Here is a 26,107-nt window from a genome sequence, read left to right on the forward strand (position 1 = left end):
CAAAAAAATATTATAATTATGGTACCGCAAAAGGAATTCAAAGTAAATGCTATAAAAGAAATAATAAGTAAAAAGATGGCTTTAAATAATTTTATTTTATTACCGGTGATGATGACATTTTTTATCCTTGCTACAAATTTGCAAAGCTGGGTTTGTTGGAGACAAATCCACCACCGACCAAATTTTCACTCTACGGCAGATCCTCCAGAAGTGCCGAGAGCGCCAGATCCCAACGCACCACCTGTTCATCGACTTCAAGGCGGCCTACGACACCATAGACCGGAAGGAGCTATGGAGCATCATGCAGCGGTACAATTTCCCTGGGAAGTTAATCCGGCTGTTAGAGGCCACCTTGAACAGGGTGCAGTGCAAGGTGACGGACTCTCCTGTCTGTTCTTCAACATCGCCCTGGAAGGTGTCACTCGAGGCGCGGGACTGGACAACGACATCCGTGGCACGATCCTCTACCGATCTCTCCAATTTCTTGGCTTCGCAGATGACATCGACATCATCGGCAGGACAACAGCGAAGGTGTGTGAGGCGTACACCCGACTCAAGCAAAGCATCAAGAATTGGATTGAGAATCAATGCGACGAAGACGAAGTACCTGCTTGCCGGTGACTCAGACCATCTGGGAAGCAGTTTATTAGTTGACGGCGACAGTCTCGAGGTGGTAAAGAAGTTTTGCTATCTCGGGACGGTCGTTAGTTCGAACAACGACATCAGCAGCGACATCCGGAGACGCATTGTGCTGGGGAATCGTGCATACTATGGGCTTCACCGACTGCTGAGATCCACAAGACTTCAAGCCCGCACCAAATGTGAGATATATCGTACATTGATTCGCCCGGTGGTCCTCTATGGGCACGAATCCTGGACCATCCTAGCGGAGGTTGCAAACGCTCTGGGCGTGTTAGAGCGACGCATCCTCCGGACCATCTTTGGCGGTGTGTTCGAGCATGGAGCGTGGAGGAGAAGGATGAACCTCGAGCTTGCTGAGCTATACGGCGAACCGAGCATTTTGAGGGTACGATGGCTGGGGCATGTCATGAGGATGCCGGACTCATGCCCCACCAAGAAGGTGTTCGATAGCGATCCCCAGTTCGGCATAAGGCGCAGGGGAGCACAGCGAACTCGATGGCTGGACCAGATGAAGCGAGACCTGACGGAGATCGGATGTCTGCATGGATGGGAGGCTGCAGCCAGGGACAAAGCATCCTGGAGAATTACTGTTGACCGGGCCATGTCACATCGACGTGCTCTAACGTGAGCAGGCCATTAAGAGAGAGAGAGAGATATTTTTAAAAATATTCCTTCGTTGCGTCCATGCATAAAATCAGCATAAGAAAATAATCAGTTTTTAAAATGTTTATTTTGAACCCAATGGTCTTTATGCTTAACACAAAGAACAAACCTGGTTTAGTGCGTGTAAATAATCTCTTTTTTTATTCCAAAAATCTTGCTGCTTAGTAAACACGATCTCAGCACTCTCTCACCACACTTCTTCTCACTTATATTATCCACTAATGTGCATGTTCTTAGCCAAAAATCTTATTCACATAATCACTGTACAAAAGTGTCCCGTTTCGCGTTTCGATCACTCGTGATCGCGTACAGGTCTCGTAGATCGCAGGTATCACAAAAAAAGCGTGCTAAACCCTCCCGTGGTAGCCTCTAAAACAGTTGCTTTTCAAACCTCTCTCTGCTGCTCTAATAGCTTCGGTCCGTGGTAGGACTTCGGCTCTGCCGACCGCCGGCAGACGCTTCCACGCTTGACGGCGACGAAGGATGGCTGCCGGTACGGGAACCGCTAGCCGCACTTCCTACAGTGGCGTACAGTGGCGGCAGCAACGTACAGTGCGTTGGGTGCGATTCGGAGGTGAACGTGGCCGCCCCCCCACCGGTCATCAATGATGCTTCCCGCTTTTCGCGCCGATCTCGGGCGCGCCGATTTTGGAACCAAATTTTCACCCGCGTGTTGGTCAGCTCGAGACTGTAGGCGAGCTGGTTCGCTTCCTCGGAGCTCAGGTAGGTGGACACTTTGTACGCGTCCTCCAGTGCGCTCAGCTGGGCAGGCGTAAACGGTACACGCGGCAAACGTCCGGGCGTTCGCTTGACTGGACCCGTTTTCTGAGGACCTGAAGAACGAACGAACGTGCGGGGGTGGTAAGCTTTGATCCGCCATTGATCGAACAGGAGTCACTTGCTCCGATTTGTAACTAAAGAGCGGTAGATACTTACGTGGTAGCTTCGGTGGATGATACCGTGTGTAGTAGAGCCAATCGAACGTGGGCATACCGCAACTGGGTGCCGTCGGTAAAAATCCAGCCTCCTGTCCAGGATGCTGCATCACGGATTGTCCCACGTCGATCTCTTCGTCGAGTTCCTCGTCTGCCTCCGTACCGGGTTCGTCGCGTAACCGTCCACCATTATCATTATCATCACCTTCGCCCTCTTCACTATGGACACTTCTTGGGCTACTGTTGCTGCTGCTGCTGCTGCTGTTAGTGGAGCAACAATTTCGACAGCCGCCTACTTCGTTCGATAGTTTGCGCCGCTTGCTGTACCGTTCGCCAGCACGCGTAAGGATATGCTCGATACTGAAGTCACTCTGCCGCAAGGGCGCCACACTCTTGCAACTCGAAGCCGCCATTATAATTACACTGACGCAGTTGGTGGTAGTCCTGCTGCCAACAACACACACACACAGACACACGCATTCACTCGCCACGGAGGTCCGGTTCCTTTCCGCACCGATCACACACTGAACGCCGGTAGCGCCCGATCACATCCTTTTTATTTTCTGCCTTCTCTTTTCATTGCCGAGATTGCCGCCTTTTCGTGGAGATTGTTTTGGTGAAATTGAATCCCTGTCCAAATATTTACGCCCTCTTTCCCTCCCTTTGCCCACAAATCGGGACCAAAGCTTGCCAGCAATGGTGAGGGGTACACAGAGCCAAACCAAAACTCCTCCCACTTTATCCCAGAGCAGAGGAAGGATCGAGGACACCGTGCGTGTGTGCGGTCGAATTCTTCCCCCTTATGCGTTTTCCCGCTTGCTGCTGGTTGCGGTATGCCAGGTCTTCCTACTTCCCCGTTCTTGTCGCTTCCCTTTTTGTGCAGAAAATGAAGGATACGAAGGACGCCGCAAACAGACAAACAGATTCGAACGACTCTGATTTTTTTCTAGTTTTTCCCGTTGTTGTTTCTTCTTCTTCGTGCACCATTTTAGCAACCAATCCGTTTCTCATCAGTTTCTGTGGTTGATAATTAAATGACATTTGCATAAATGACTAGCGTTTTTTTCTTTTTCTTTGCTCCATCCACGAGACAGATCGTCCTTTTCGATTTTTGTTTAAGGACACTTGAGATGGATTATATCAACAGGCGGAAAGATTGCAGCTGGCGATGATGGCGGACGGCGGCTGCGGTGTGTTTGTAAACGTTAAAATACGGGACATAATGGGACATAACTTGGGTGGGTCAATTTGGTCCTCTTTTTTTACAACAACATCAGACTAATTTTTAATAATATTGTCCCGAAATTGAGGTATACAAGTATCGTGTTATTAGATGATCCTAGGGGTTGACATTATTAGCTAATGGAGAGAGAGATTTTGGAGCGAATCGTTGGAATCGTTAGGTGCAGGATTAGAACGTTAGCAGATATAACTAAAGCGCAAAAGGACTTGCACATATTGCTCGTGACTTGCAGTACAGTAACAGTTTAATTTCCGGTGCAAAGATCATGTATCTGCCTGCAGGACAAGTCTTGGATAATGAAGCTAGAGTAAACGGCTGGAGTAAGTATCAAGATATTTGTATAAAATGTACTTAAAGTAATCTAGAAACGTTAGTACGTAAGTACAAGTACAAAGTATATAAAACGGTTTGCTTGAAATAAGCCAAAAACTACATCCCTGTCGCCTCGAGATTGGACTGTACGCCTTAGATTACAGTACTAAAGGGTAAAGGAAGAGGTTTTTGTGATTGGTTTAAGTAATTAGCATATAATTAAGTAATTATTATGTGTATTTGTGAAAATTATTTTCAATTAGTTCTTGGAAAATCTTATCATAATCCATCTCGTCACTAAGCGCCTGCAGGCATCTATTTCATATGAGTGAGCTGCTTATCCAATTTTTTTCGAGATAATTCTTTTGATTTACGATTTTTTAATTCCATTTTTCATTTTTAAAGCGATGCTTGTTTTAACCAAAATTTTTCCTTACGTCAACAATAAAGGATAGATTATGTACAATCAATAGAAAAATATTGTACTATAGTGTGCTTGGAGTATACTGGCCAACATTAGCTATTTTTTTAAACTTTGTCCACTTTATTTTTTTCGATTCAAAAAGAACGGCTTCGGGCGTATTGCTATCCACTTCAATTTAATACTTGTAATTTCGTGTATGTTTGCTAAAAATTATGGACAATATATTATGACTTACAAAACTCACTAAATCAGCCGTATCTTTTTAGAATTTTCATTCAAAGGTTGATCTGCAACCTTCGAACGAAGCTAAGAAAATCATATTGAAAGTTGGTAAGTAATTTGAAATGCTCTTTTTCCAAAGAAGCTCACAATACAGCTTAGAAGAATGTCTCATTTCAGAACTTATATTACTCGTGTTAAAAAAATGGCTCAAAAATCAATCAAAACATAAAAACTAGATCAATACATCTTACTTCAAATAACAGCTGCACAATGTAACAACAAAAAAGTCAGGTTGGTTGATCTTACCCCGGTTAATAACATATTTACATACCCCGCCCATACCGCGCCGTCCCGCGCCGAAGGATTGCCACCGTATTACGTGCTCAACCGTCGTTCTCAACCGTCCCGCATCAATCGAACCGCAGCAGCAGCGGCAGTGGCCGCTCTCGGCGCACAGTAGGATGCTAATGCTAATCCTTATTACATAATTCGCCGCCGCAAAACCTTACCCATCATTTGGCTTGAAATGAAACGAAGGAAAACACTCCCTACTGTGAGCATAAACACAAACGGGCAGCAGCAGCAGCAGCACACGATCGAGATGCTGACCATACTTGCTGTGGCGAACGATCGTTTTTCCTCCAGTACCATGATCCAGCACAAACAAAGCCGGCTTTGTGTCTTGCAGTATAGGATAATCTCAGCAAGCGATGAGCCCGCCGCATCCCTTTTCGGTGGATCGTTGCTACGCCTGCCTCGATCGGTGTTGTTGTTTCTGCAAGAACATCCATACGCTTCCACCACGCCGTCGAGGCGCACACTTGAAAAGGCTAATGAAATAAAAATCGGCACAGACACGTGAGCCGTGGTCAGGGGCTTTTCTTTTCCCGGGGAGCGGTTGGCCGCACACCCACAGATGGATGGATTATCCCGCAGCCCACCTTCTCACAGTCCGTGGGACCGTGTTTGTGGTGCTTAGTGTGGTTTGTTTTGCAAGCGATCCTTGTAATCATTCGAAACATTGCCACCCGCCAGAGGCCCGTCCGGCCCGTCCGGTAGTCCGTTCACGCTGCAAGGTGGCTAGCGTTCGAGACATGCTGATAAAGCTGGCACTGGCATCAAGTACCAAAGCTGCCAGCTTAGCTCAAGATTTCGAGGCGCGCAAGGACCGAGGAGGTCCGTCCGTAAAGGGGTAAAAGTTTCGGGAGGTCGGAATGGTCGTCCGACCGTCGGCCGAACCGAACGGGGCACACCTCGCCGAACGACGGATCGGTGGTGCTGCTGGCTGGGCTTGTTTACGATTGTTTTGATTTACTTTTGTTAGCTTTAGCGAATTGTGCCCCACCTTGCTGGGTAAACAGTGTCCTTGCTTATGACGAGTGTGCACTGCTCTGGGCTTGTGGCACCCACATTGGAAGCTGGCAAAAAGGGATTGGGAACGGAAACTGCGCCACTGTCGAATGGACGAAAGACGTTCGGGGGTACCAACTATTAGCAAACGGATTGTCACCGTAAATGAAGGATGAATGGGAGAGATTAAACCGTTTCCTTAGCCCGTCCAAACAATGCGATCTTCAGGATGTCCTTTTGCCGTACTGTGGCTCGCTCTACGGCGAGCATTTGGTTGCTTTCCAGCTTGTGTGTATCCTGGGCGGACAATACCAGTACACTTCAAGACGTACACAATCCGTCCATTCAGCCGAAGGATTGTTCTTTATATGGTGAAGTGGCAAAGCGGATGTGTACAGATTGGATGGGCATTAGCTGCGCTCAACCATTGATCGGCTTCGATCTCGAGGTCCTTGAATGGTTGGGACTGAAGTTTGTCCATTTTTTTACATGCGCCTCCAGGGCTTGTTGTAGACATCCGAGTTCTGGGTTTGTTGTGTGTTGTAACTGTTCTTTTCAAACAATCACTTCCTTGCTCATTACGTTCAAAAACAGTATGAAAGCACAAGTTTACCGTTTTGTGAACATTACTTAGTGTTTTCTATCTTACGAAAGTGTTACAGTTCAAATGTCTTTAAGAAATAGCTACAACGGGGTTGAAATTCTGCTAACAAATGATGTTATTTGAACCGAACATGCCCGTGATAAGGTCAATATCCAAAGGAAAAATACGATTAGCCACTATGGCACCGTTTTTTGGAATGACAATATTTTGTATATGCTCGATCTATTTTTGATTAGTGCGATAATATTAGTCGGTCTCTGTTGGCTTTAAAGTGGTATATAGCACTAGGATTAGTTATTGCTTGCTTAGGGGAGAACTTAGTTCACATGGGTCTTGAACCCATGATGGACGTAGCCGTACACAATTCAGTCCCTTTTAAAGCAAAGGGCGTAAAAAATCCGTCGGTTATTTTAAGAATAAATGTGAATTAATGCAATTTTGTTTCCATATTCACGAGTGATCCATATTCTCGATTCGCATCATATTTATGTGTATTATGGTAATTTAAGCTTTTTTTTGCACTAAACAAAAATACTTCCTATTATACTGATTGATGAAACATCGATCAATTATTGATAGTTTTAAAATATACACAATTTTGTTTTCTCCTTCAATATAAACTATAGCATTATTTTTAAATTTTGTATAATCTTTTTCCATACAAACATGAATTAATATAAATGGTTCATATTTGTTTATATTATACTTTAAGGTAATAAATTAAGCGGCTTTAGATATGTTTTTCGTGAGCGTTACTACACGTTTAACCTACTCAAGTATATTCAATTGTGGAATAGTTTGTTGCAATTAATACTTATAAGAGTAGAACCTTATAAACAATTGGTCCCACGGAAGTTAGAATTACGCTCCATCAAAGATAAGCGATTAGCGCTTAGACGAGCATCAGTCGTTTCCTACGATCCGTCGTTCATTACCGCTATCGATGACTATTTTGGGGTGCGTACTGGGTGTTACAGATTGTGCCCCCTATCACATGGGGATGTAGCTCAGTGGTAGAGCGCTCGCTTCGCATGTGAGAAGTCCCGGGTTCAATCCCCGGCATCTCCAAAATTCGCTCCAACTCCAGCAGTGGATAGGTTTTTTCACAGTTCTGTGTGAATGGAGACGTAAATGACCGTTTTTTATAATAAAAACCGTTGCGATATTGCTATTTAAAGCATTTAGTACGTGAGAAGTAGGGTAATGTACAATTCATTTAATGCGTTTAGAATTGTTTTATTTTTTTTTGATTTAGAATTGTAGATATACTTATGTGACAAATCGAATATTGAGTTTTGTTGTCATAATTGGTGATATTTTTGTATGAATCTTTGTGTAATGCTTCCAATCAATTTTCCTTGTTAATTTAGTCTTGTTTTGTTAGTCATGCTTTTGTTTTGTGTTCAATTCTGCAATAGAAAAAAATCACACCACCCGCTTGTCATATTATGCTGGAGCTAAATCGGGACAAAAACGGATCCCATCTCTTAATGGCTTATTACCGAACCATCCTCTGCGTGCATGCTGCGGCATCTCTCTGAACTTTACCGCAACCTCGTGGTCGATAATCGGCCGATCTTGATCTTGTACCGTTTACACGGTTGTCGAAACATTCAAGTGCTCATTTTGTTTTCTTAGAAGAAGATATCCTTGTCGCAGGAGGCGATGATTACCAACGGCAACGGCTATTAGGCTGCAAGCGCTGGCGTGTAAGGCAGCCTGTTATGGTGAACATACCGGGTACAGAATGTTACAGAAAATTGAACGATCAGTTGACACAGATACGACCGACCGGAACAATCTAACTGTCGGATCTCTACAGGCTGAGCTGCTGCAGAGTGTTTCTGGCCCCAGTACTGTCGTTCTGGCCCCGATCGAACACAGATGCGGAAAGGATTAGCACTCTGTCCGCTCGGGAAGAAGATGTCACAGACCAGGTCAGGTAGGGCGGTTCCCAGGTCGAATCACAGTAAACTGCTTCCGTAATGAAAGCTCAATACATACGCAGTACGACGCCACTCAACCAATGCACCTCGAGTGGATCCTGCCGAGAGGGCAAGTAACCGCACCAAGAGGCGGAACTAATGCACGCAAGCGAACGAAACAGTCACCCGAATTGGATGGTGGTGCAGAATAAATTTAATTAAATCCTAACAAACAACTCCGGCCAGATAGGGTAGTTGGTTTATTATTTAGATCACCCATCATTCCTCCCTTACCCGTGAACGTGAACTAACGGGTACTTCATTTATATTGTGAGAATACGGCCATCGTGTGCCAAACCAAACCAAACCCATTAGGGATAGTATTACATGAAAGTTTGATTAAAACGTCTCAAATTACGGTGCCGCGCTGCGCTGGATCGGCCATTTGCAATCGATAATTTGCTCGTAGGAAAATTATCCTACCACATGCCTAACCCTCCACCAACCAGCGGGTTTGCATTCCCGCCCCTTTTGGAGTAGCATGACAATCCCTCTTCTAATGGCGCCGCACTGCAAGAACCGGACTGCCAGAGTACATTTTGCTTCCCCTCGAGCAACAGCACAGTAGCTACTGTTTGTGAAGGTTTGTTGATTGTTTGCAGACGTGGTACCGGGACGCTGGGGTGTTTTGTGCAATAATATGGGACCGGGGGAAGGGAACTACTCTCAAGCGGCTGCAAAAGTTCGTTTGATCTGCGCTAGGCGCGCGAAACAATTGTGATGGAGTGCATTTGGCGGCCGTATGCCGTATTTGGGCAAAAATAACAATCATCATATTTTCAATTATTGAAGTGTTCGTGTGCGCAGGTATAGAAATAAGCAATTTGATTACTGAAAATGTGATATTGTGTTACATAAATGAAGTGGAGAAATCAATTGAATTAATTATTCATTCAACTCAATACAGCTATTGCGTTTTCAATACGGCTCAATATAGGAAAATACACTTTAAGGAACAATTTTTATCTTCTCTTTCGATCATGTTTATCAAGATTTTATTCCGTTTTCTAATCAAAATTTAAATACACACAATTGACGATTTCGCTTCTATAGTTTACAGCATAAACCACTTGTGAAACAATATGAGCTCAATACTGTGAATGATAAAAGGGAGAATATTTTTGTTTGAAATCATTTTCTAACTTGATGAAACTTTTAAGGAAACGCCGGATTAGTTACTCATAGAATATCTTTATACAATTGTATATTTCCTAAGTGTTTTCATTAACATTTGTACAGAACGTAAAAGAACCCAATCAAACATCTCAATTTGTATTACTCACAGTGAATTGTATTTATTTTTCGCTTATTCGTGTCGTGTGGTGTTACAAAAAAATCTTCTATTTAGGCATCATCCATCAATTACGTAACACAAAAATGGCTAATTTTCTACCCCCTCGACTCCTAAAAAAATTACGTAACACATTAAGAACTCCCCCCCCTTCCAGTAGCTTATTTTAAAGAAAAAAAATCTATTTTTTTTTTTATTTTCCATGTTTTAACGTTATTGTGGTACATTCTATATACATACTTAATAACATGCCTGCCATAGACCGTGCCCCCATATGTTGGGCTGACTATCCTGCTATGGTAACAATAAGTCATTGAAAGCCAAGCTCACTTCACTAGTGGGTATAGGCAGGCCTTGACTGGCAGCGGTTGTTGTGCCAAAAGAAGAAGAGAAAGTGGTACATTCAAACATTTTTAAATAAAACAAGATTTTTTATAATATTTTTCGCAAAGAAAAGTTGTCGCATATAACAATCAAATACAAAAGATTCTGATGATCGGATCCTCAGTGCTATTTGCAATGTTCTTGGATCACCATTATCACTTATATTGCACTTATATTGCATCCAGCTATCTTCCTGGTCCTCCGTAAATATGTGCATCTTTCATCAGATATTGTGTCATCGTGTTAGATGTTATTTCATCGTGTTAGATGTCATTGTGTTAGATATTATTTCACATAACATGAGATGCTTAATATGTTGCCTTACGAAAAAAAACCGCTACTGTTTGCAGGAGTATTGGCTGCATTTTCGATGAATCCATATAATTACAACCTCAGTTAAATCTCGTACATTACACTTAAATCTCGTGCGATTTGCTTCGAATTGCGTATCGTCAGCTGCGAATCGCATGCCACTATCATGTGAGCTTTTACAAACGAATTCGTGCCATTGCGGTCGTCGCAGTAACGAAATGCAATTTTACTGCGACGATTCTTTTGTAACTTTTTCCGTCCGTCCATCCGTGGCAACCTAATTCCGTCGTAGGTTCAATCCTTATATGAACCAGCTCCCAAGCAATGATGGACTATTCGGCTGCGTGGTACATAATAAGTAGCGAAATTTTTCTTAGGCCCACAAAGGTTGTTAGGTAAAGAAAAATAATCATCGTTTATTATTCATTTGTCAGGCGTCATCCATCAATTACATAACCCAATAATTGCAAATTTTCGACCGCCTCTCCCCCCAGTGTAACAAAGTGTAATTATGGAAGAAACCCCCCTCCCCCAAATTACAAGAAATCCCAAGAAATTAACAGATGGACTCCACCCCCTCCTATAGCTTAGTTTATCAAACAAAATCAGATTTTTGTTTGAATTTGTCTTTTTATTTTGGTATATTTACAATTTTTTAAATACACCAAAAAAAATTACAACATATTTTATGTGAAGAAAAGTTGTCCCATGCAGCAATCAAATTGAAAATGTTTATGAAAATCGGATCCTCGGTAAGGTTTCCAATGTGATTGCATCATCATCATCATCAGAAGCGTTTTTCATCCAAGCATCTTCCTGGTCCTCCATTAATATGTCCATCTTTCCATAAATGTTCTTTGGCTTCAGATTATTCTATTCAGATATGATTATTCTATTTCACTGGACATGTGATTTTTGAAAAGTTTTGCATGTTTTACATGGGCGGTCCTGTGGTACAGTCGTCCGCGTAGGACGTTACCCCAAATAGAAGAAGAAGAATCTTTTTTTTTTTCAAAAATTTTGTGTTACGTTTGACTGCGACGATTTTGTGTTAAGTTTGTCAAACATTCCAACATTAATTTTCAAATTCAAACATTTTCTTTCGTTACGTGGCAAAAGTTAAACTCCACATGTCCCCCATGTAACAAATCGTAATGTTTGACGAACCCCCCTCCGCTTATCAGCGTTACGCAATTGATGTATGACGCGTTACATTATGTACTATATACAGTAATTGAATATAAACTGTAAAATTATAAAATTATAATAATGAAAAGTTGACCGCTCCATTTCTCCATTGCTTAATGAGGAGTAGAAGTTTGTTTTGTACAATAAAACACCTCCCTCATCAAAATTGAAAATAATCATATCGTCATATCTGATACAGTTGTAATACTGCAATTGATAATGAATGTGTTTTTGCACAATAACCAAAAGACCCACAAAAGCAATGCTCGCTTACATGAGTGCACATTTCGCAATGTGCAACAATCATTACCCACACTGTATTTAAAGGGGCTAGAATACGATTTAATCAGTTCTCCTTTCAACTGCGTGCGTTGTATTTACTCACGCAAGAGCATAATGCAATTGCATTATCTCTCACCGACACTGCTCTGAAGCCATTTTTCGCAAACACTCTTTTAATGTGCATTGATCGTGCATTTAAAGGTAAAAACCGGGCAGGAATGTAATGGGATTTACAGCAAATATTTATTTACGACGCCTTTTTCCATTCTCTTTTTCTTTGTCTCATTTTTTTGTGTTCCAACTTGGTGATCAACACATTTGGTTGAGGATACATTAGAGAACGATCAGTGTAAAAATGATCGTGACGAACGGTAAATGTTGATGGATTCGAAAATATTTCCAAAAAAGCCCCAACTATTTTTCTCAAAACACGTTTGTTGAGGTTTGTGAAAAAAACGAATAAAATGTTCAACCCACGATAATGCACCCACAAATGCAGCGCGATTAACATGTGTGTGTGTGCATATGAGTGAGAGAGCAAAGCCTCCCGTCACCTACCCAAGAAAGAGAAAGAGAGAAAACACCATGGCGACCGGTTTTTAAAGAGAGAATATCTCCCTGCGTACCGATCTCCCCCGATCTTGGTGGGGTCCAGCTTTTGTCCGGGCAGTTTGATCGTGGGACAAAAACGGGACGCACTCCCATATCGTAGCTACAGTCTTGGGAAGGCCACGGTCAAAGCAAGACCTACCAACGGGTGTGACTGTGTGAGTTTTTTGTTTTGTTTTTTTTTTGTGCATCGTATAGTGTTAGTGACCATCAACACAACAATCGCAAACCATGGCTGCCGCCTGCAAGATCGATCTGACGTTCGAGAATGGCCACAAAATGCCGGCCCTTGGTTTCGGAACCTGGCGGGTAAGTGTGAGCGTGTCCCTTGTGTGTGCGAGCAATGCAATCGTACTTATCTCGCCGTCCGGGTTGGTGTACTTGGGGGCTTATTTTTTGTTTGTAACCTGACAGGCTCCGGACGAGGAGGTGGAGAAAGCACTGAACCAGGCGCTCGAGGCCGGCTATCGGCACATCGACTGTGCGCCGGTCTATCTGAACGAGCCAACGATCGGGCGCGTACTGCGCCAGTGGATCGACAGTGGCCGGGTGACGCGCGAGGAGCTCTTCATCGTCACCAAGTTGCCGCCGCATGGTAGGTGCCTAATTTTTCCCTTTACCAATTGCTTGTCGAATGTAGTGTGTCAGCACTTTTGCGGTCCGCACTTCAGCAGCACACCACTTAACGTCACCAGTCACCGCGGCAGTGTGCGCGTGTTGTGTGCTTGCGGGGGGGTTTTAACTCTCTTTTGCTTTTCAAACATTCCTTCCTCACCTCCCCCAAGTCCCGTTGTACAAGTACAAAAGCTTCTTAATAACACACTATGCTATCGGTCAACCACACAGGTACGCGGGCCGCAACGGTTGAGAAATTTCTTAAACGATCGTTGACCGATCTTCAGCTCGATTACGTCGATCTGTACCTGGTGCACGTCCCGTTTACCGTGCCCGAAGTGGACGGTCCCTTCCTGACCGACGACAATGGGGAAATCGTACTCGAAACCACGACGGACCATGTCAGCCTCTGGAAGGTAAGTTTTGGCGGGGCGCAGATGCGCCACCCTGCGCTGCTGTGCGGGGACCGTTTTATGTAAATTTTCCCAAACTTCCCGTGCCCGTGCCCGCACTAATTAGGTGAAAGCGCCATAGTTTCGATTTTTAACCGAACGGTTGCGCTATCATAAATGATTAAAATTGAGCATCTTCTTCGCATCCCCAAATCGAGCCTCAAACGATCATCGATCGCTCAAAAACCTGTAATGGCTTCGTATGGCGCACGTTTAGAGTGAAGCAGGGCAAAGGTACGCACCTAAGATTGGGCGACGTGATAATAGCTGAAAGCGATGAAATAATAACTGAAAGGATCATGCTTTTTACAACGAACAAACGTGTTTGCAAAGTGTTTGCTATTGTAGCATACATTTTTAAATACAAAAAAAAGCATGAAAAGGAACTGTAAACACCGTTTTGGAAGCGAGATGTTAGAGTTTTTGACCTTTGATATTATAGAATCATCGCCAAGAGATATGGAAATAGTATCAAGGATATCGGATTGACCGTGTATGTCATTTTTTTTAATTTTAAATTAACTATATTATTGAATCGGCCGTATTTTCAAATGTCATTACGGCAAAAAAAAGAATATTCGCACATTTTTCCTTCGCGTATTTTTGTATTACCTTTTTACGTTTTTTTGTTATTTGCAATTGGAATTCTTTCCTTAATTGACATCATTTTAAGTTGAATTCATTAAGATACAGAACAAATAATCGCTTTTTTTTGTTCCAACGCAGGCATTTGTATAAAAATTGCAATAAGTATATGATATTTAATTTAAAAAATTAACAGAAATTTCCAAACAAACACCCGAAAATTGAAAAAATAGGCACATTTGCTGACATTAATAATTTTCCCTTTAACATCAACTCCTCGAAGGGTCTCCTCCAACAACACGAATCTTTTTACAGAACAAAATTAAGTTTGCACAAAAATAGGTGTTCCTACTACTGCGCTAAGCACTGTACGCGTATAAACAGGCGCACCGATCCACCAAACACAAGATTATCTCCGTAAGCACGCGCCCGGTACACTTTTGCCCCACTTTACCTTTACAGCATGCAATTAAACAGGTTCCAACAGGCAATTGCATCGCCGAGATCAGCGGCAAAGCGTGTGACCTTGATTTCGCGCCATTTGGAATGTGTAGCTCGTAGCAAACGAAAAAACAATATAATATTATTTTAATTTTAATGTAATAATTCAATGTTGCTGATGTGCCGCTCTTCCCGAACGTGTATCATCTTCGTTAATTAATTTTTGAGCACACCACTTGCGCACACAAACAATCAAAAGCTACAATTGTCAATGGGGTTCTTTCGCTTCCGGTTACCGATTCCCATGAAGATGCGTTTGCAAAAGTGCCATTTCAGAGCTACCGGTGCCCGTAATCCAGCCGAACAAATCCCATCGGTTTCAGCTTACGTCAGGAGCAGCAGTTCCACTCGGGAGAACTCACTTCCGGAGAACGGTTAGGCACAGTTACGGCCGATACACCACGGAGAAAGCACACCCAGAGGAAAAAAGTCAATCTTACACCCAAAATATAAACACAAACAAGCGCAACAACACCGGTGTTGAGTGTGCCGGCGGTGAAGAGCGAACCGGTGGTGCATCTTGGGAATAGGAAAAAGAATTAAAGCAAAGACACCCTTCCTGGCAAAAAGAGATCACCTTTTTTTTTTGCACACTACCGCAGAACAATTGGCCAACCAAAAGGAAAATGAAAAAAACAACGGCAAAGCAAAGCAAAACCATCCCATTATCCCGTGCCGTGGCCCGCTGTCGGTAGCAGTGGATTGTAATAGCCACTTTGTTGCTGTTAAGCCCTATCCTATCTCTTCCCCTCACTTGGCACCCGCGGGACATACGGCAGAAGGGAGTAAAAAAAAGGTGCTAGGATATTGTGTTGCGGCGCTGTGATCTTAATTTGTTTCTTGTTTGTCGGTTTTTCCTCCGTTTCCACCGTTGTCGCAGGGCATGGAAGCGATCGCCGATGCCGGTCTGGCACGCAGCATAGGGCTATCGAATTTCAACCAGCGGCAAATACAGAGAGTGCTCGATAATTGCCGAATTAAGCCGGCCAACTTGCAGGTAAGAGTGGGGCAGCATGGCCACATGGGAGTGGCTCATGGGATACTCCTCTCACCACGGTATTGAGGGTGCGCCGGACTGAATTTCGACTTTCTCTCTTTGTCGCCCATTACGCCCACAGATTGAAAATCACATCTATCTGCAGCAGACCGGGCTGGTCAAGTTCTGCAAAGCGAACGGCATTACCGTGACCGCCTATTCGCCCCTCGGCTCGAAAGGAATCGAAAAGTTGCTGAAGTAAGTGTGGAACGGACGATAGTGGTGGGTGGAAGTGATCCCCGAAGGTCTACTGTAAAACTGTGTTCCTCCATTTTCCCTTCAGCCGTGAGGTGCCGGACCTGCTGGACAACCCGGTAGTGAAGGAGATTGCCCAGCGCCAGGACCGGACGCCGGCACAGATACTGCTGCGCCATCTGCTGCAGCGTGGCATCGCGACCATTCCGAAAAGCACGAACGTGGACCGGCTGCGCCAGAACATTGCGCTGTTCGATTTCGAGCTGACCGATGCCGATATGGCCGAGCTGAACGGGCTCGATCAAAACGTTCGCATCTGCGACTTTGCTTTCTTTCCCGGGTAAGTGGGCAAGGGTGGGCGCGCACGTGCCATCTTGGTGACATCGCATTTTAACCGGTTTTTCTTTCCTTCCGCCACAGCATTACCAAGCATCCGGAGTTCCCATTTTAAGGAGATACACACACACAGCTCAATCTCCATACATTACCATTTTATTGCGCACTTACACTAGAATTGGTTAGGTCACACGTTAAATTCGCTTTGGATAAAAATACTCTTTCACGCGCGTTAGTAGCTTGCCTGCATCGCTTATTCTATCGTGTTGGTTAAACAAAACCAAACCAGCAGTAAACATAAATAAAGCCTACATACATAGTATAACCATCTGTGAGTGTGTTCTTGTATGCATTGTTCTTTTTTTTATCACAACAAGTTCCCTCCTTTCGCGTAAGCCTTTCTTCCGTCCATCAGATTCATCTCGGTTGATTAATACATTAAGCAAGGACACACATTAAGACGTCCTACGTCCTGGCGGGTGGCGATTGCAGCGTGGCCCGATCAACAACGGAACAGTCAGCCCCGGCGGCATTGGTCGTCCTAGTCCCAGATTGTGCCGCCGCTGCTGCCGACGACGCCGGTGCCACAGCAGCAGCAGCAGCACCGCGTCCGTCCACGCTCATCTGCTCCTGGAATGCGGCGTACCGGAAATTGCTGCTGGGACATTGGTGGGAGGGGCATGATTGGTTGCGGAATGCAATTACATGCACAATGGAACGAGGGGTGGGGGGGGGAGGTAAATGGGGTAAGGGGTGAAGGATACACAAGCATAAAATACACACGGTAGGTAATAACGAACAACGAGAACTTTTCATGGGGTATGGTTAGGTGCCAAAGAAGCTCGGATCGTATGAGTATGTGTCAATGGTGAGATGAGCTGTTTAGTGGATTAAAACGGGGAAGGAAGTTGATGCACACCAAGCCAAGCGAACGGTTAGGAGGCGCGTTAGTGTAACGGGGTGCCGCGCACCGTCATGCACATGGGCGATGTGGTGCAGTTCATGGTCAGCGGTGAGTTTAGAAACTTGCCATCTTTGGTCCGCATCAAATAGGCAGCCGATGGAGCGGTGGTCGGTTTGCTAACGGTGATATGGTATATGATGAAAATTAAACGATGAGAATGCAAATGAAAGAGTGTGGATGGCTTAGCTAGATGGTAGGGATTTTACGAAAGAAACATTCATCTCATGCTCATGCTACGATTTCAGGATTGAAGGCTTGCGCCAGAGAAGAAGGAGCCGACTGCGCACGAGGTGCTGCAGCATTGTCAGTTGATTGGCCACGAACCTGGAACTACACTACTCAACTACCCTACCCTACCTGTTACTACTTACAAATCCCCTTGGCGAACGAACTGTTGCCATTCTTGGCACAAACTGAAGATTGTTTTTTGTGTGTGTGTGAGTTTGGACGTTGTAGAAATTGTTTGTTTAATTGTATAGTAGATAGTTGGAAAGATTAAAAGCCATTTGATGGCAAATACACAACGACACATTTAAGTGATGTGGGCGAATGGTAAAAGAGGGGAAGAAAGAAAGATGCCAAAATTGTATGAAAATCGGTACGTTCAATTTCAATCCCTTCGCAACATCTACATTTAGAGTAATAAGAGGTAACAGAAGTGGAATTTAATTATTCGCCTCACAGTAGCAGCGATTGTGGACACACGATAAAACTTACGATTAATGTTAAGGTACTGTATACTTTGTACGACAGTAACAAAGTGCACGAACGGAACGACTCGTTCAGCAGCACAAAAATGCATTCGAACATATAAACTAGCTACCTAGTGGTCTGTGTATAGCTTATAGCTGTGTTAGATTATTGTTTGTTTTTGCTTTTGGCATACATGAATTAGTTGTTAAATAATCTTTTAGGTTTGTTTCAAACTAAGTTCCTACACTACAACCGCCACCTATCACACTTAAGCAATCAAACGATGTTAAACAAGTTCAAAACACAGATTGTTTAGTACAAATTACATTACAATCCGATAATAAAGGTTCATTCAAGCTCTCCTTCGCTCTTTTCCTGTTGACCGAGAATGCTAGGGGAGTTAAATGAACCTTTACTTGATCTAATACACGGCCAATTTAAACGAAAGCAGTTAAATTAATCAACAGCTACCAACTAACACAACACTGGCCTAAAGCACTGCCACACCTTCCCTTGTACTTACGTCGTCGCGGGTGAATAGATATCGTTGTTTGTGTCTAGGCTAGATTTTCTGCGAGTTTAAGTCGTTCGTTGTAAGAAAAGGACGGTTAAGCAATCCACATTCCCACGTGGGAGCCCAGGCAAGTTAGTCAAGTTGCATAGAGAAAAAAGCAGACAGAACAGACAACACGATGAATGCGTTAGTGAGATTTGTGTAAAACTAAAAGCAAAAGCCCCCGATCTTCCTTACCTGGTTTGCGGCGTGGCCGGGCTATCTCGGATAGCGCTAATGGTAACTTCAAACAAAACAACTAGCAAGCAAAGCAATAGCGGCCCTAGCAAAGCTCCCTCCAGCCCGAACAGGTACATTCCACCGGCAATTGACAGTCCCGTCAGGTACGGATGGCCACCACTGAAAGGAGAATCGGAAAATCAGCGTGTTCATAATCACAAAAGTTCATCGCGAACAATGATTACCCTTTTATCTCCGAATGTATGATCGGATTGAAGTTGGACGGGACGATAAAGTGTATCAGCACCAGCGTGACGCCAAGCCAAAACCGATCCTGCGACAGCCACAGATCGAGAAAGGCGGGCGCACTGCACCAGTACGTCTCGAGGAAGGGGGCGGCCGCCAGTATTGAGGCCAGCACTGCCGGCAGATAGACGATGTGCGCACCAAACACGGTATGCGTCAGCCAGGTAAACAGTCCATGGAACAGGGCAAGCTTTAGCGTGGCTACGACGACGCTCGATATCGAGTCTTCCAGCGCTTGTATGATGCGCGGGCCCCATGAATTGTTGATGGTAATGGCCGTTGGTGCGTATCGATCCTGGCTGCTTTGCAGCAGATAAAACAGGGTGGTGAAGAAAATGATCTAAAAAGCCAAAGAATGAGTATTACTCCTTTAAAAAACGCTCGACTAAGAGGGAAATGGGAAGCTTTACCGTGTGGAATAAAAATTTCAAAACTGCATGCCCACCGCCTAGAATGGCCGACACCAGGGTGCCGACCGCGGACAGCAGCAGCGTCAGGTTAGTTCGCAACAGCATCCACAGCGAATCAGCCACCTCCCAGAGCATCCCGAAATTGCTCTTGATGAAACCAATAAGACCAGCTTTCGTGACTAGAATGGTTTTAGATGTTATAAAAGGTATTAAACCGAGGGATATTTCCGAGTTCTTCGTTGCACTTACTTGGATTTATAAAAATCTCATCTATTGTCATGCGAATTGCTTGGGCGGGAACCCGCGGTCCCACCAGGCCCTCGCCATTGCTCCGGTCCATCCAGCTCTGTATCAGCCGGTCCCAAACGCTAAGGATCTGCATCTTCAGCTTGATTGCCTGTGTCGGATCGGTATCGTTGAAGATACCATCGACGTACTGTTCGATATGTGAGCGACCGTACTTGTACGCGTTGTCGATGATGTTGTCCATCGATTGCATGTCTTAAGAAGGAGAAGGTAAGATTAGTTTACTGATTTAGTAATGCAATGTTTAATTACTGTTTTTCTCACCGATTGGTAACATTTCAATCAGTTCCGGTCGGTGTATAAGCGTGCGGTTGACAAGATTCGAGCCTAGCTGTGCGACCGCTATCGCTTCCGAGTAGATTTGCGTGAAGGCAAACACACTGATCAGCATGACGAGCACGATCAGGAAGCCAATCATCACGATCGAAGTGATGTCGTCAATGTACGAGCGCAGCTTAGCACAAGCGTAGCGGTGAATGTTTGTGTTCAGCCGTAATATTCCCGGCAAACAGAGCGGAAGCAGAGCAGCATGGCGTGGAAACAGCCACAGCTTTAGCATTAGCCAGTAGTGATCGGCCTGCTGCGATACGTACGCAACGATGCCCAACAATTCGGCCGCCTTCCGTACGATGTGCAGGAAGATGGGAATACAGCACAGGAACAGTAGCCACGTGTGCATCCAAACAAGCGTGGCACCGCACGCGTAAAACAGCAGCCGGAAGTAGGTGTCGCTTTCGAGCGATTCCACGTTTGTTAGCATGCTGGCCGGATAGGTACTACCGTGACCGGGCGTTTCGTTCATCGTGCTGGAAAGTTGCGGGGTCGCTGAAACGTCTAGATGCAGTTTCGCTTTAATTTCCTCTATTCTCGATGCTTCCGGATGGGCATGGGCGTTCATGGCGACGGAGGAATCGTCCAACCGGTAGCTGGTCACGTCCAGTAGGCTGTGCCATTTGTCGATGAAGCGCACGTTGCGCTCATCTTTCTGTAGGTTGTAAATCAACCCTATCAAGCCGTAGGTTAGTAGGCCGAGAAATACGGGCACCTGCAGTGCTCCGAGGAAGCTGCTCCCGTACCCGACGATAACCATCCACAGAAACTGTCCAATCACCAGGAAGGGCAGCGAATGGTCCGGCGTCCAGAGGAAGTATACGCTGACGACGTACACGACCAGTATCACGACCACCATCTGCAGCGAGAGCGACCCGAGCAGCGTACGGAACAGCGAATGGATCCACACGATAAAGTTCCAGATGGAGAAAAACACCTCGCTCGGTGTTAGCCACAGTATGAAGCGCAGCGTTACCAGCCCGCCCACCAGTCCGGTGATGATTTTCAAATGCTCCTTTAGCCAGCCGGTCAGAAACTCGCCCAGCGAATCCACCCAGCAGAGCGGCGCACTCAGCACACCCAGCAACAGGTATTTGTCATCCTTCTCGATTCGCTCGATCCAGCGCTTGAGCGAGGCGGAGAGCCGTTTCTTGGCCGGAAACAGCACCGCCCCGAACAGGAACGCCCACAGTAGCGGCTTGAAGAAGGGGGCCAGCACCAGGGTGACGCCGATCACGACCGCGATCACCCCGACGACGAGCACATTGTAGAGGGCGTTGCGCAGTGGCTTCTCGTGGCCCTGGTTCCGCAGGTTCAGCCACACGTTGAACAGTCCATCGATCGATCGCTTGAAGGGTGCAGGGCTTGGCCGGGTACTCATTTTCCACTCGATCGACGCTCGTGTACTGTGCAGCAAAACAACAAACTAGTGGCGTAGTTTGAGCATTTGTTCCAGTTGCCCACACACGCACACGCACACACACTGTTCGGATCGATTGCACGATTGCAGCGGTACGATTATTTCATGGCCAGCGAGTTGCCACTAAAGGGTGTGGATGATTCGCTGGAAGGAAAACACTCCGCACATATTCGTCACGCACCAAGGCAGCAAACTTTGCTCCTTTGCTGGAAAACCGCTGATATTTTTAGCGATGAAATCACAACAAACAGCTGTCAGATTGAGTTACGGTGGCCAGACGGTTGACGCTATTTTGTTGAAAATTTATTTTCGATTTTATGGTTTTCGGTAATTTAAAGCGTATTGCGGCTAAAATCGCAATTTTGAATCGTTTCGATTTTTGCCTGGTAGGAATATTACTTAAGGATTCTATCAAAATAGATTAAATATTTTCATCAAGGACCGTAAAGATATCAGGTCAAGTTATAAGCCCGTTTTGACAGCTAGGTGGAAGAAGAATCGACGAAGAAAACTGACAGTTAGTTTTCCGCTTTTGGCGAACGCTTCAAGTTCTTGAAGGAAAATTTCCATTTGAAATCATGGGCTGTGTTCTAATAAACTAAAATATTCACCCAAATTGATCTCCACCAAATATTGACCATGCAATACGTAAAAAATCCATCAATACATATACAAGCGGAAAACCATCTGTCAAAATCGGAGCCCAGGGGGGGGATCGCCAAAAGCGCTATAACTACACCTCATTATACATTCCACCTTGATTTTCATTTAAATTTCATCAATTTGGAAACTGTCATCTAGAATGGCCAAAAGGACTGACGCTATGCGCTGTCAATCAAATCGTGATTGTTTGGTGTTTTCGCTTGGCTTGAAAAGTAAATAATCTACAGTTGCGGAATACGTTTGATAAAAATGCTAGCCAAACGGAGAAGCCTCATCAATTCGGACGAAAAACGTAAGTAAAGTGTGTGATAATCAGTAGATTGCCAGCTACAGCTTTCTAAACTGGACTGCTCATTCCCATAGGTAAAGCGCTTCAAAATGTGGCGTTGGCACGGGGTCGGCTGAAAGGGGCGCTGAAAACCGCCAACCAATCGTCGGACGATAACTCCAGCTTCGACGATAGCGAGGAAGAGTCGCAGGTCAAGCGAAAACGCATCGACGCACCGGCAATTAATCAATCGTGCCCGTTGACGCTCTTCAACCGGTGCATCGATGTGGCCCGCTTCCGGGAAAATGCCCCGCTCTATCCCCTGTGCCGCGCATGGGTGAAGAACAACCCGCGGGAGAAAGTTGAGGAAGCGACAATGTCCGAACCTAGACGGCGCATCAAGCGCGAGCACAATCCAGATATCGTGAATCAGTTCGTGAGCGGAGAGTTGCTCGAAATAACGGAAATGCCACGGCCAGAATCGACGCAGTTGGAGCCTTTCCTTTCGGTAAAATCGGAACCGGTCGGTGACTTTGATATTGACAAGTCGTCCAAAAGCAAGGAAGAGTTGATCGAGGAGCATCGGGAGCAGTGGAAGAAAATTCGTGAATCGAGTATTGCACACAGAAAAAAGTACAACGAAGCACGGTACGGCACCAGTTTCAAGCTACTGGAAGCGTTGAAAAAGTGAAACCCTGGTCGGGTAATACATAGTTCGTAACAACAGAGAGCACAGTTTATTGTGGTATATCAAGAGTAAAGGCTTAAATGTACAATTCAATTCAATAAACTTAGGAATCGATGGATTTCATAAGACGTTCTATCAATTCAATTCAATAAACTTAGGAATCGATGGATTTCATAAGACGTTCTATCATTTGTTATCCATCAGAATTCTTTTGAGCACAACCACGCAAGGCTTACAGTTTATCACGTGTGTTTTTTCAGCCTGCTGTTTGACTAATGGAGCGAAACCATTACTAATACTCTCTTGCTTCCCTACAAAGCTATCCGCTGACCTCAGCCCATCGTTTAACACATCCTTCTCTCGTATTCGATGGATCCGTAAGCGATTCATGATCTCCCGGATGTGGTGGAATTTGTTCTTATTTTTTGCCGCTTTATCACTGATTACCTTTGTCTTCTTTGCTGAAGCCACCGAATCAGTGTTCTGTGGATGAAATGAGCGTTTTCTCACGGAAGAGCTGCAAGAAGGAAGAAAAATACATGAAAACTCTCCTTGTACCTGTTGAACCAGCTGGCGTATCTCACATACCTTCCACCATCCACCCCGTTAGTAGCTGGCTCGTTTGCACGAACCGGTGTGCTGTGCACTGCTCCCGTAACATTTAAATGAGCTTGCGCTTCCTCGCTGCCGGTGTTCACGCTGTTCGATTGCACTCCGTTCACCGGAGTGCAACTGCTGCTCACTATCGGATTGAACGAATCTGCTTGCAGTAGTGGCTGAAGGCGCTTCATTGCTTCATTCATGATTTTCGCTTCCCGCACTGTTTCGTAGTTCGAGCGGCTTTTGTTGCGGAATGTGACGAACGTTTCCATCGTTGCGATGCACCCATCGCACAAGCTGAACGTTTCGTCCGCCTCGGGCGTGAGATGGATTCCGATCATATTATCGATAATGCTAAGCAGGTCCGGTCGGCCAAGCGGAAACACGGCATGCACATTGACGCCACCGAAGCAGAAATGGCAATAGGATTCCTCGTTGAGTGAGGGCCTGCAAAGGGGAATGCATATGTTTTTAGCCCAAAAGAATCATCGCCCATCAAGCCGATCCATTGTTCATGTTCCACACCAATACTTACACCAGCAAGTTGGAGTGCATTGCTGAAAGTTTACTTCCTTCCAAACAGCCTCCCAAACTGTAAAGTTGTATAATCTCAACACGTCACCTTACCGATATCGATGGCTGGAAAGATTATTTCGCGTTTAATATTCAACAAACTAAGCGCACCAAACAGATTTCGCGCGGTTCTTTCGGGCGTCTGTCGGTTGAACGAATGCGGAAAGATCAAAACACAATGCGGCGTGTGTGCGTGCCCTTGTCACAACTGGACAAACGTCAAAATGGTTGGATTTTGGAATACAAGATCGTTATAACAAAAAAAACGATCGATTGAGCGTTGTACAAATTTACTCCAAAGCTGTATTTCTAAATAATAGGGCTAGAAAATGGCACTTTTGCGGACATTCGATTAGTAGTTGAGATCCACTGAAATTTGTTTTTCTATGAACCCAGTTATGAGACATATTGAAGCACAAAATGGTGTGATTTAGCCCAATCATTTTCAAATTTTAGTTTCTTGGTGGTTAATTCCCGCATTTTTACATCACATTTCTTTCAAAATCTCCTTTAAAATAAAATTTTCATTTTCATGTTCTTCGATGGCTTTTAATCTGCCAAGCCAAGATACATTTTCAAACAGCTGTGATATTTTTCATCCGAATTTTGGCACGTCTCGCCATGTGCTAGCTTGGGGTTCAGAATTCAAAGAGAAACATTCTTCTCGGGAAACTAATTCAAGATGCCAATTCGCTTGTATGTGCAATGTTACTTTCAAAGCATTACGTTGACCGCATTTCCAATATATTTTTTTCTTTCCGATTTCAATTCATAAAATCAATTGGTAAAACTCCGGTGCTATCAGTCGTTAGTACAGGAGATATAACCGAGAAAGCTCAGGGCATCGTTGCTCCGTTAGAGGAAATTCGTACGGAGAAACTTCGCCCACTAACCAATAACTTCGGCATACGTCGGTCAACAAGACTGCCAGGGTATTATCTTCAAAAAATAAATAAATATCAGTCATACATAGTCAACCACTAGGTTCAAGGCGTTAGCATCGTTATGAAGCGTAAGTTTTTCTAGGAAAGAGAAAAACTTTATCTATTCAAAATTCGTTTGCGGTCTGGATCAGTGCAAGAGAAACATCCAGCCTGTTTCAACAGGTTCAACCGGTTCATGGTTTTGATATGCTTAAACCACTTTTGGGCTTAGTATGGCTGATTGTTCTGGCAGGATAGTTTCTCCTTCATATGGGAAGCTCATAAGAGCCCACTATGGACATGTTAACAGCTGTTTGTACCATTGGATCCGATTCATCTGAAAACCAAACCAACATGCTCAAACACCGCACCTTTGTATAAAAAACGATTGCTCGTTACAATCTCACTACACCACTCTAGTGCCATAGAACTAACTTCGTATTTCTTGTGGTTTTTCCAAACTCGCGATTTATTTGCTTGCACTTCTCATTCTTCCACGAACGCGCAGTTTCACCGACATATGTTCATTTTAGCCGCAAGAGGATGAGTTCTTCAACGAGTCATCGTCGCCAGCTAGTTGAGGATCCCCGCCGTGGTACACACACCGCGACGTATACAGAACGGAAACATAACCTAGAAAAAAGGGAAACACGAAGCATTCAGTACAACGCTCTCCGCCACAGTCGTTACCCGTAACCACCGCCCCGGTGACGGTGGATCGTACCTGAAGGTGCCGGAATGTCCAGTCCGTGGAAAAGCGTTGCGAAGTGGAGCGAATTTACCGGAGTCTTCTTGCCTCACGTTCAGACTCCAGCAGGGTCAGGATGTCGCCCTCGCGCACGGGTCCCTTAACGTTGCGGATGATCTGACGGTTTTGCTCGTTCAGGAACTCCACCTTCACCTGGGTACACTGTCCCTGGGATCCGGTACGGCCCAGAACCTTGGTGACGCGCGCGAGCACAAAAGTCTTGTCCATTTTCAGCTAATTTCGGTAATTTTCACCGATTTTCCGTACAAGCGATCTGCTTGAGACAAAACACGAGAAAGAAAGAAATTTTGGCAGC

General features: G+C 44.8%; 6 protein-coding genes and 1 non-coding gene across 13 annotated transcripts; 3 read left to right on the top strand and 4 right to left on the bottom strand.

Moving 5' to 3' along the window:
- Positions 1-1,418: 1,418 nt before the first annotated feature.
- On the bottom strand, positions 1,419-4,681 carry LOC1272782 (homeobox protein engrailed-2b). The gene is made up of 2 exons (XM_311693.5): positions 2,242-4,681; positions 1,419-2,138 (listed from the first exon to the last, which is right to left on the bottom strand). The coding sequence occupies exons 1-2, from the start codon at positions 2,651-2,653 to the stop codon at positions 1,711-1,713; spliced, it is 840 nt and encodes a 279-aa protein (XP_311693.5). The 5' UTR covers positions 2,654-4,681; the 3' UTR covers positions 1,419-1,710.
- Positions 4,682-7,391: 2,710 nt separating this feature from the next.
- On the top strand, positions 7,392-7,463 carry Trnaa-cgc (transfer RNA alanine (anticodon CGC)). Its single transcript has one exon. It is a non-coding gene; the product is annotated as a tRNA-Ala (tRNA).
- A 1,481-nt stretch (positions 7,464-8,944) lies between these two features.
- Positions 8,945-16,491, top strand: LOC1272783 (1,5-anhydro-D-fructose reductase). 2 transcript variants are annotated; one of them, XM_311694.6, is made up of 8 exons: positions 8,945-8,963; positions 12,645-12,755; positions 12,861-13,041; positions 13,293-13,477; positions 15,480-15,596; positions 15,718-15,833; positions 15,919-16,170; positions 16,251-16,491. In XM_311694.6, exons 2-8 carry the CDS (start codon positions 12,678-12,680, stop codon positions 16,279-16,281), a joined length of 960 nt encoding a protein of 319 aa, XP_311694.5. In that variant the 5' UTR covers positions 8,945-8,963; positions 12,645-12,677; the 3' UTR covers positions 16,282-16,491. The 2 variants fall into 2 exon arrangements, with proteins under 2 accessions (XP_311694.5, XP_061504786.1); XM_061648802.1 differs by lacking the exon at positions 8,945-8,963 and adding an exon at positions 11,954-12,038 and having other exon boundaries at positions 12,175-12,755.
- Positions 9,420-21,582, bottom strand: LOC1272784 (transmembrane protein 245). 6 transcript variants are annotated; one of them, XM_061648801.1, is made up of 7 exons: positions 19,843-21,582; positions 19,522-19,773; positions 19,273-19,451; positions 18,802-19,202; positions 18,575-18,736; positions 18,347-18,394; positions 9,420-9,474 (listed from the first exon to the last, which is right to left on the bottom strand). In XM_061648801.1, exons 1-7 carry the CDS (start codon positions 21,287-21,289, stop codon positions 9,435-9,437), a joined length of 2,529 nt encoding a protein of 842 aa, XP_061504785.1. In that variant the 5' UTR covers positions 21,290-21,582; the 3' UTR covers positions 9,420-9,434. The 6 variants fall into 6 exon arrangements, with proteins under 6 accessions (XP_061504785.1, XP_311695.5, XP_061504782.1 ...); XM_311695.5 differs by lacking the exon at positions 9,420-9,474 and adding an exon at positions 16,301-16,821; XM_061648798.1 differs by lacking the exon at positions 9,420-9,474 and adding an exon at positions 16,301-17,246.
- A 536-nt stretch (positions 21,583-22,118) lies between these two features.
- LOC4576893 (protein lin-37 homolog) lies at positions 22,119-23,073 on the top strand. Its single transcript, XM_001230830.4, has 2 exons — positions 22,119-22,283; positions 22,355-23,073. Exons 1-2 carry the CDS (start codon positions 22,241-22,243, stop codon positions 22,948-22,950), a joined length of 639 nt encoding a protein of 212 aa, XP_001230831.3. The 5' UTR covers positions 22,119-22,240; the 3' UTR covers positions 22,951-23,073.
- LOC3290834 (uncharacterized) lies at positions 22,974-24,336 on the bottom strand. The gene is made up of 3 exons (XM_558862.3): positions 24,083-24,336; positions 23,536-23,994; positions 22,974-23,464 (listed from the first exon to the last, which is right to left on the bottom strand). Exons 1-3 carry the CDS (start codon positions 24,100-24,102, stop codon positions 23,134-23,136), a joined length of 810 nt encoding a protein of 269 aa, XP_558862.2. The 5' UTR covers positions 24,103-24,336; the 3' UTR covers positions 22,974-23,133.
- A 1,148-nt stretch (positions 24,337-25,484) lies between these two features.
- Positions 25,485-26,106, bottom strand: LOC1272785 (small ribosomal subunit protein eS28). The gene is made up of 2 exons (XM_311696.6): positions 25,768-26,106; positions 25,485-25,676 (listed from the first exon to the last, which is right to left on the bottom strand). Exon 1 carries the CDS (start codon positions 26,017-26,019, stop codon positions 25,822-25,824), a length of 198 nt encoding a protein of 65 aa, XP_311696.2. The 5' UTR covers positions 26,020-26,106; the 3' UTR covers positions 25,485-25,676; positions 25,768-25,821.
- Position 26,107: the final 1 nt, after the last annotated feature.

This window comes from Anopheles gambiae, chromosome 2 (genome assembly GCF_943734735.2).
Source record: "Anopheles gambiae chromosome 2, idAnoGambNW_F1_1, whole genome shotgun sequence".
In the NCBI taxonomy this organism is placed as follows: Eukaryota; Metazoa; Arthropoda; class Insecta; order Diptera; family Culicidae; genus Anopheles; species Anopheles gambiae.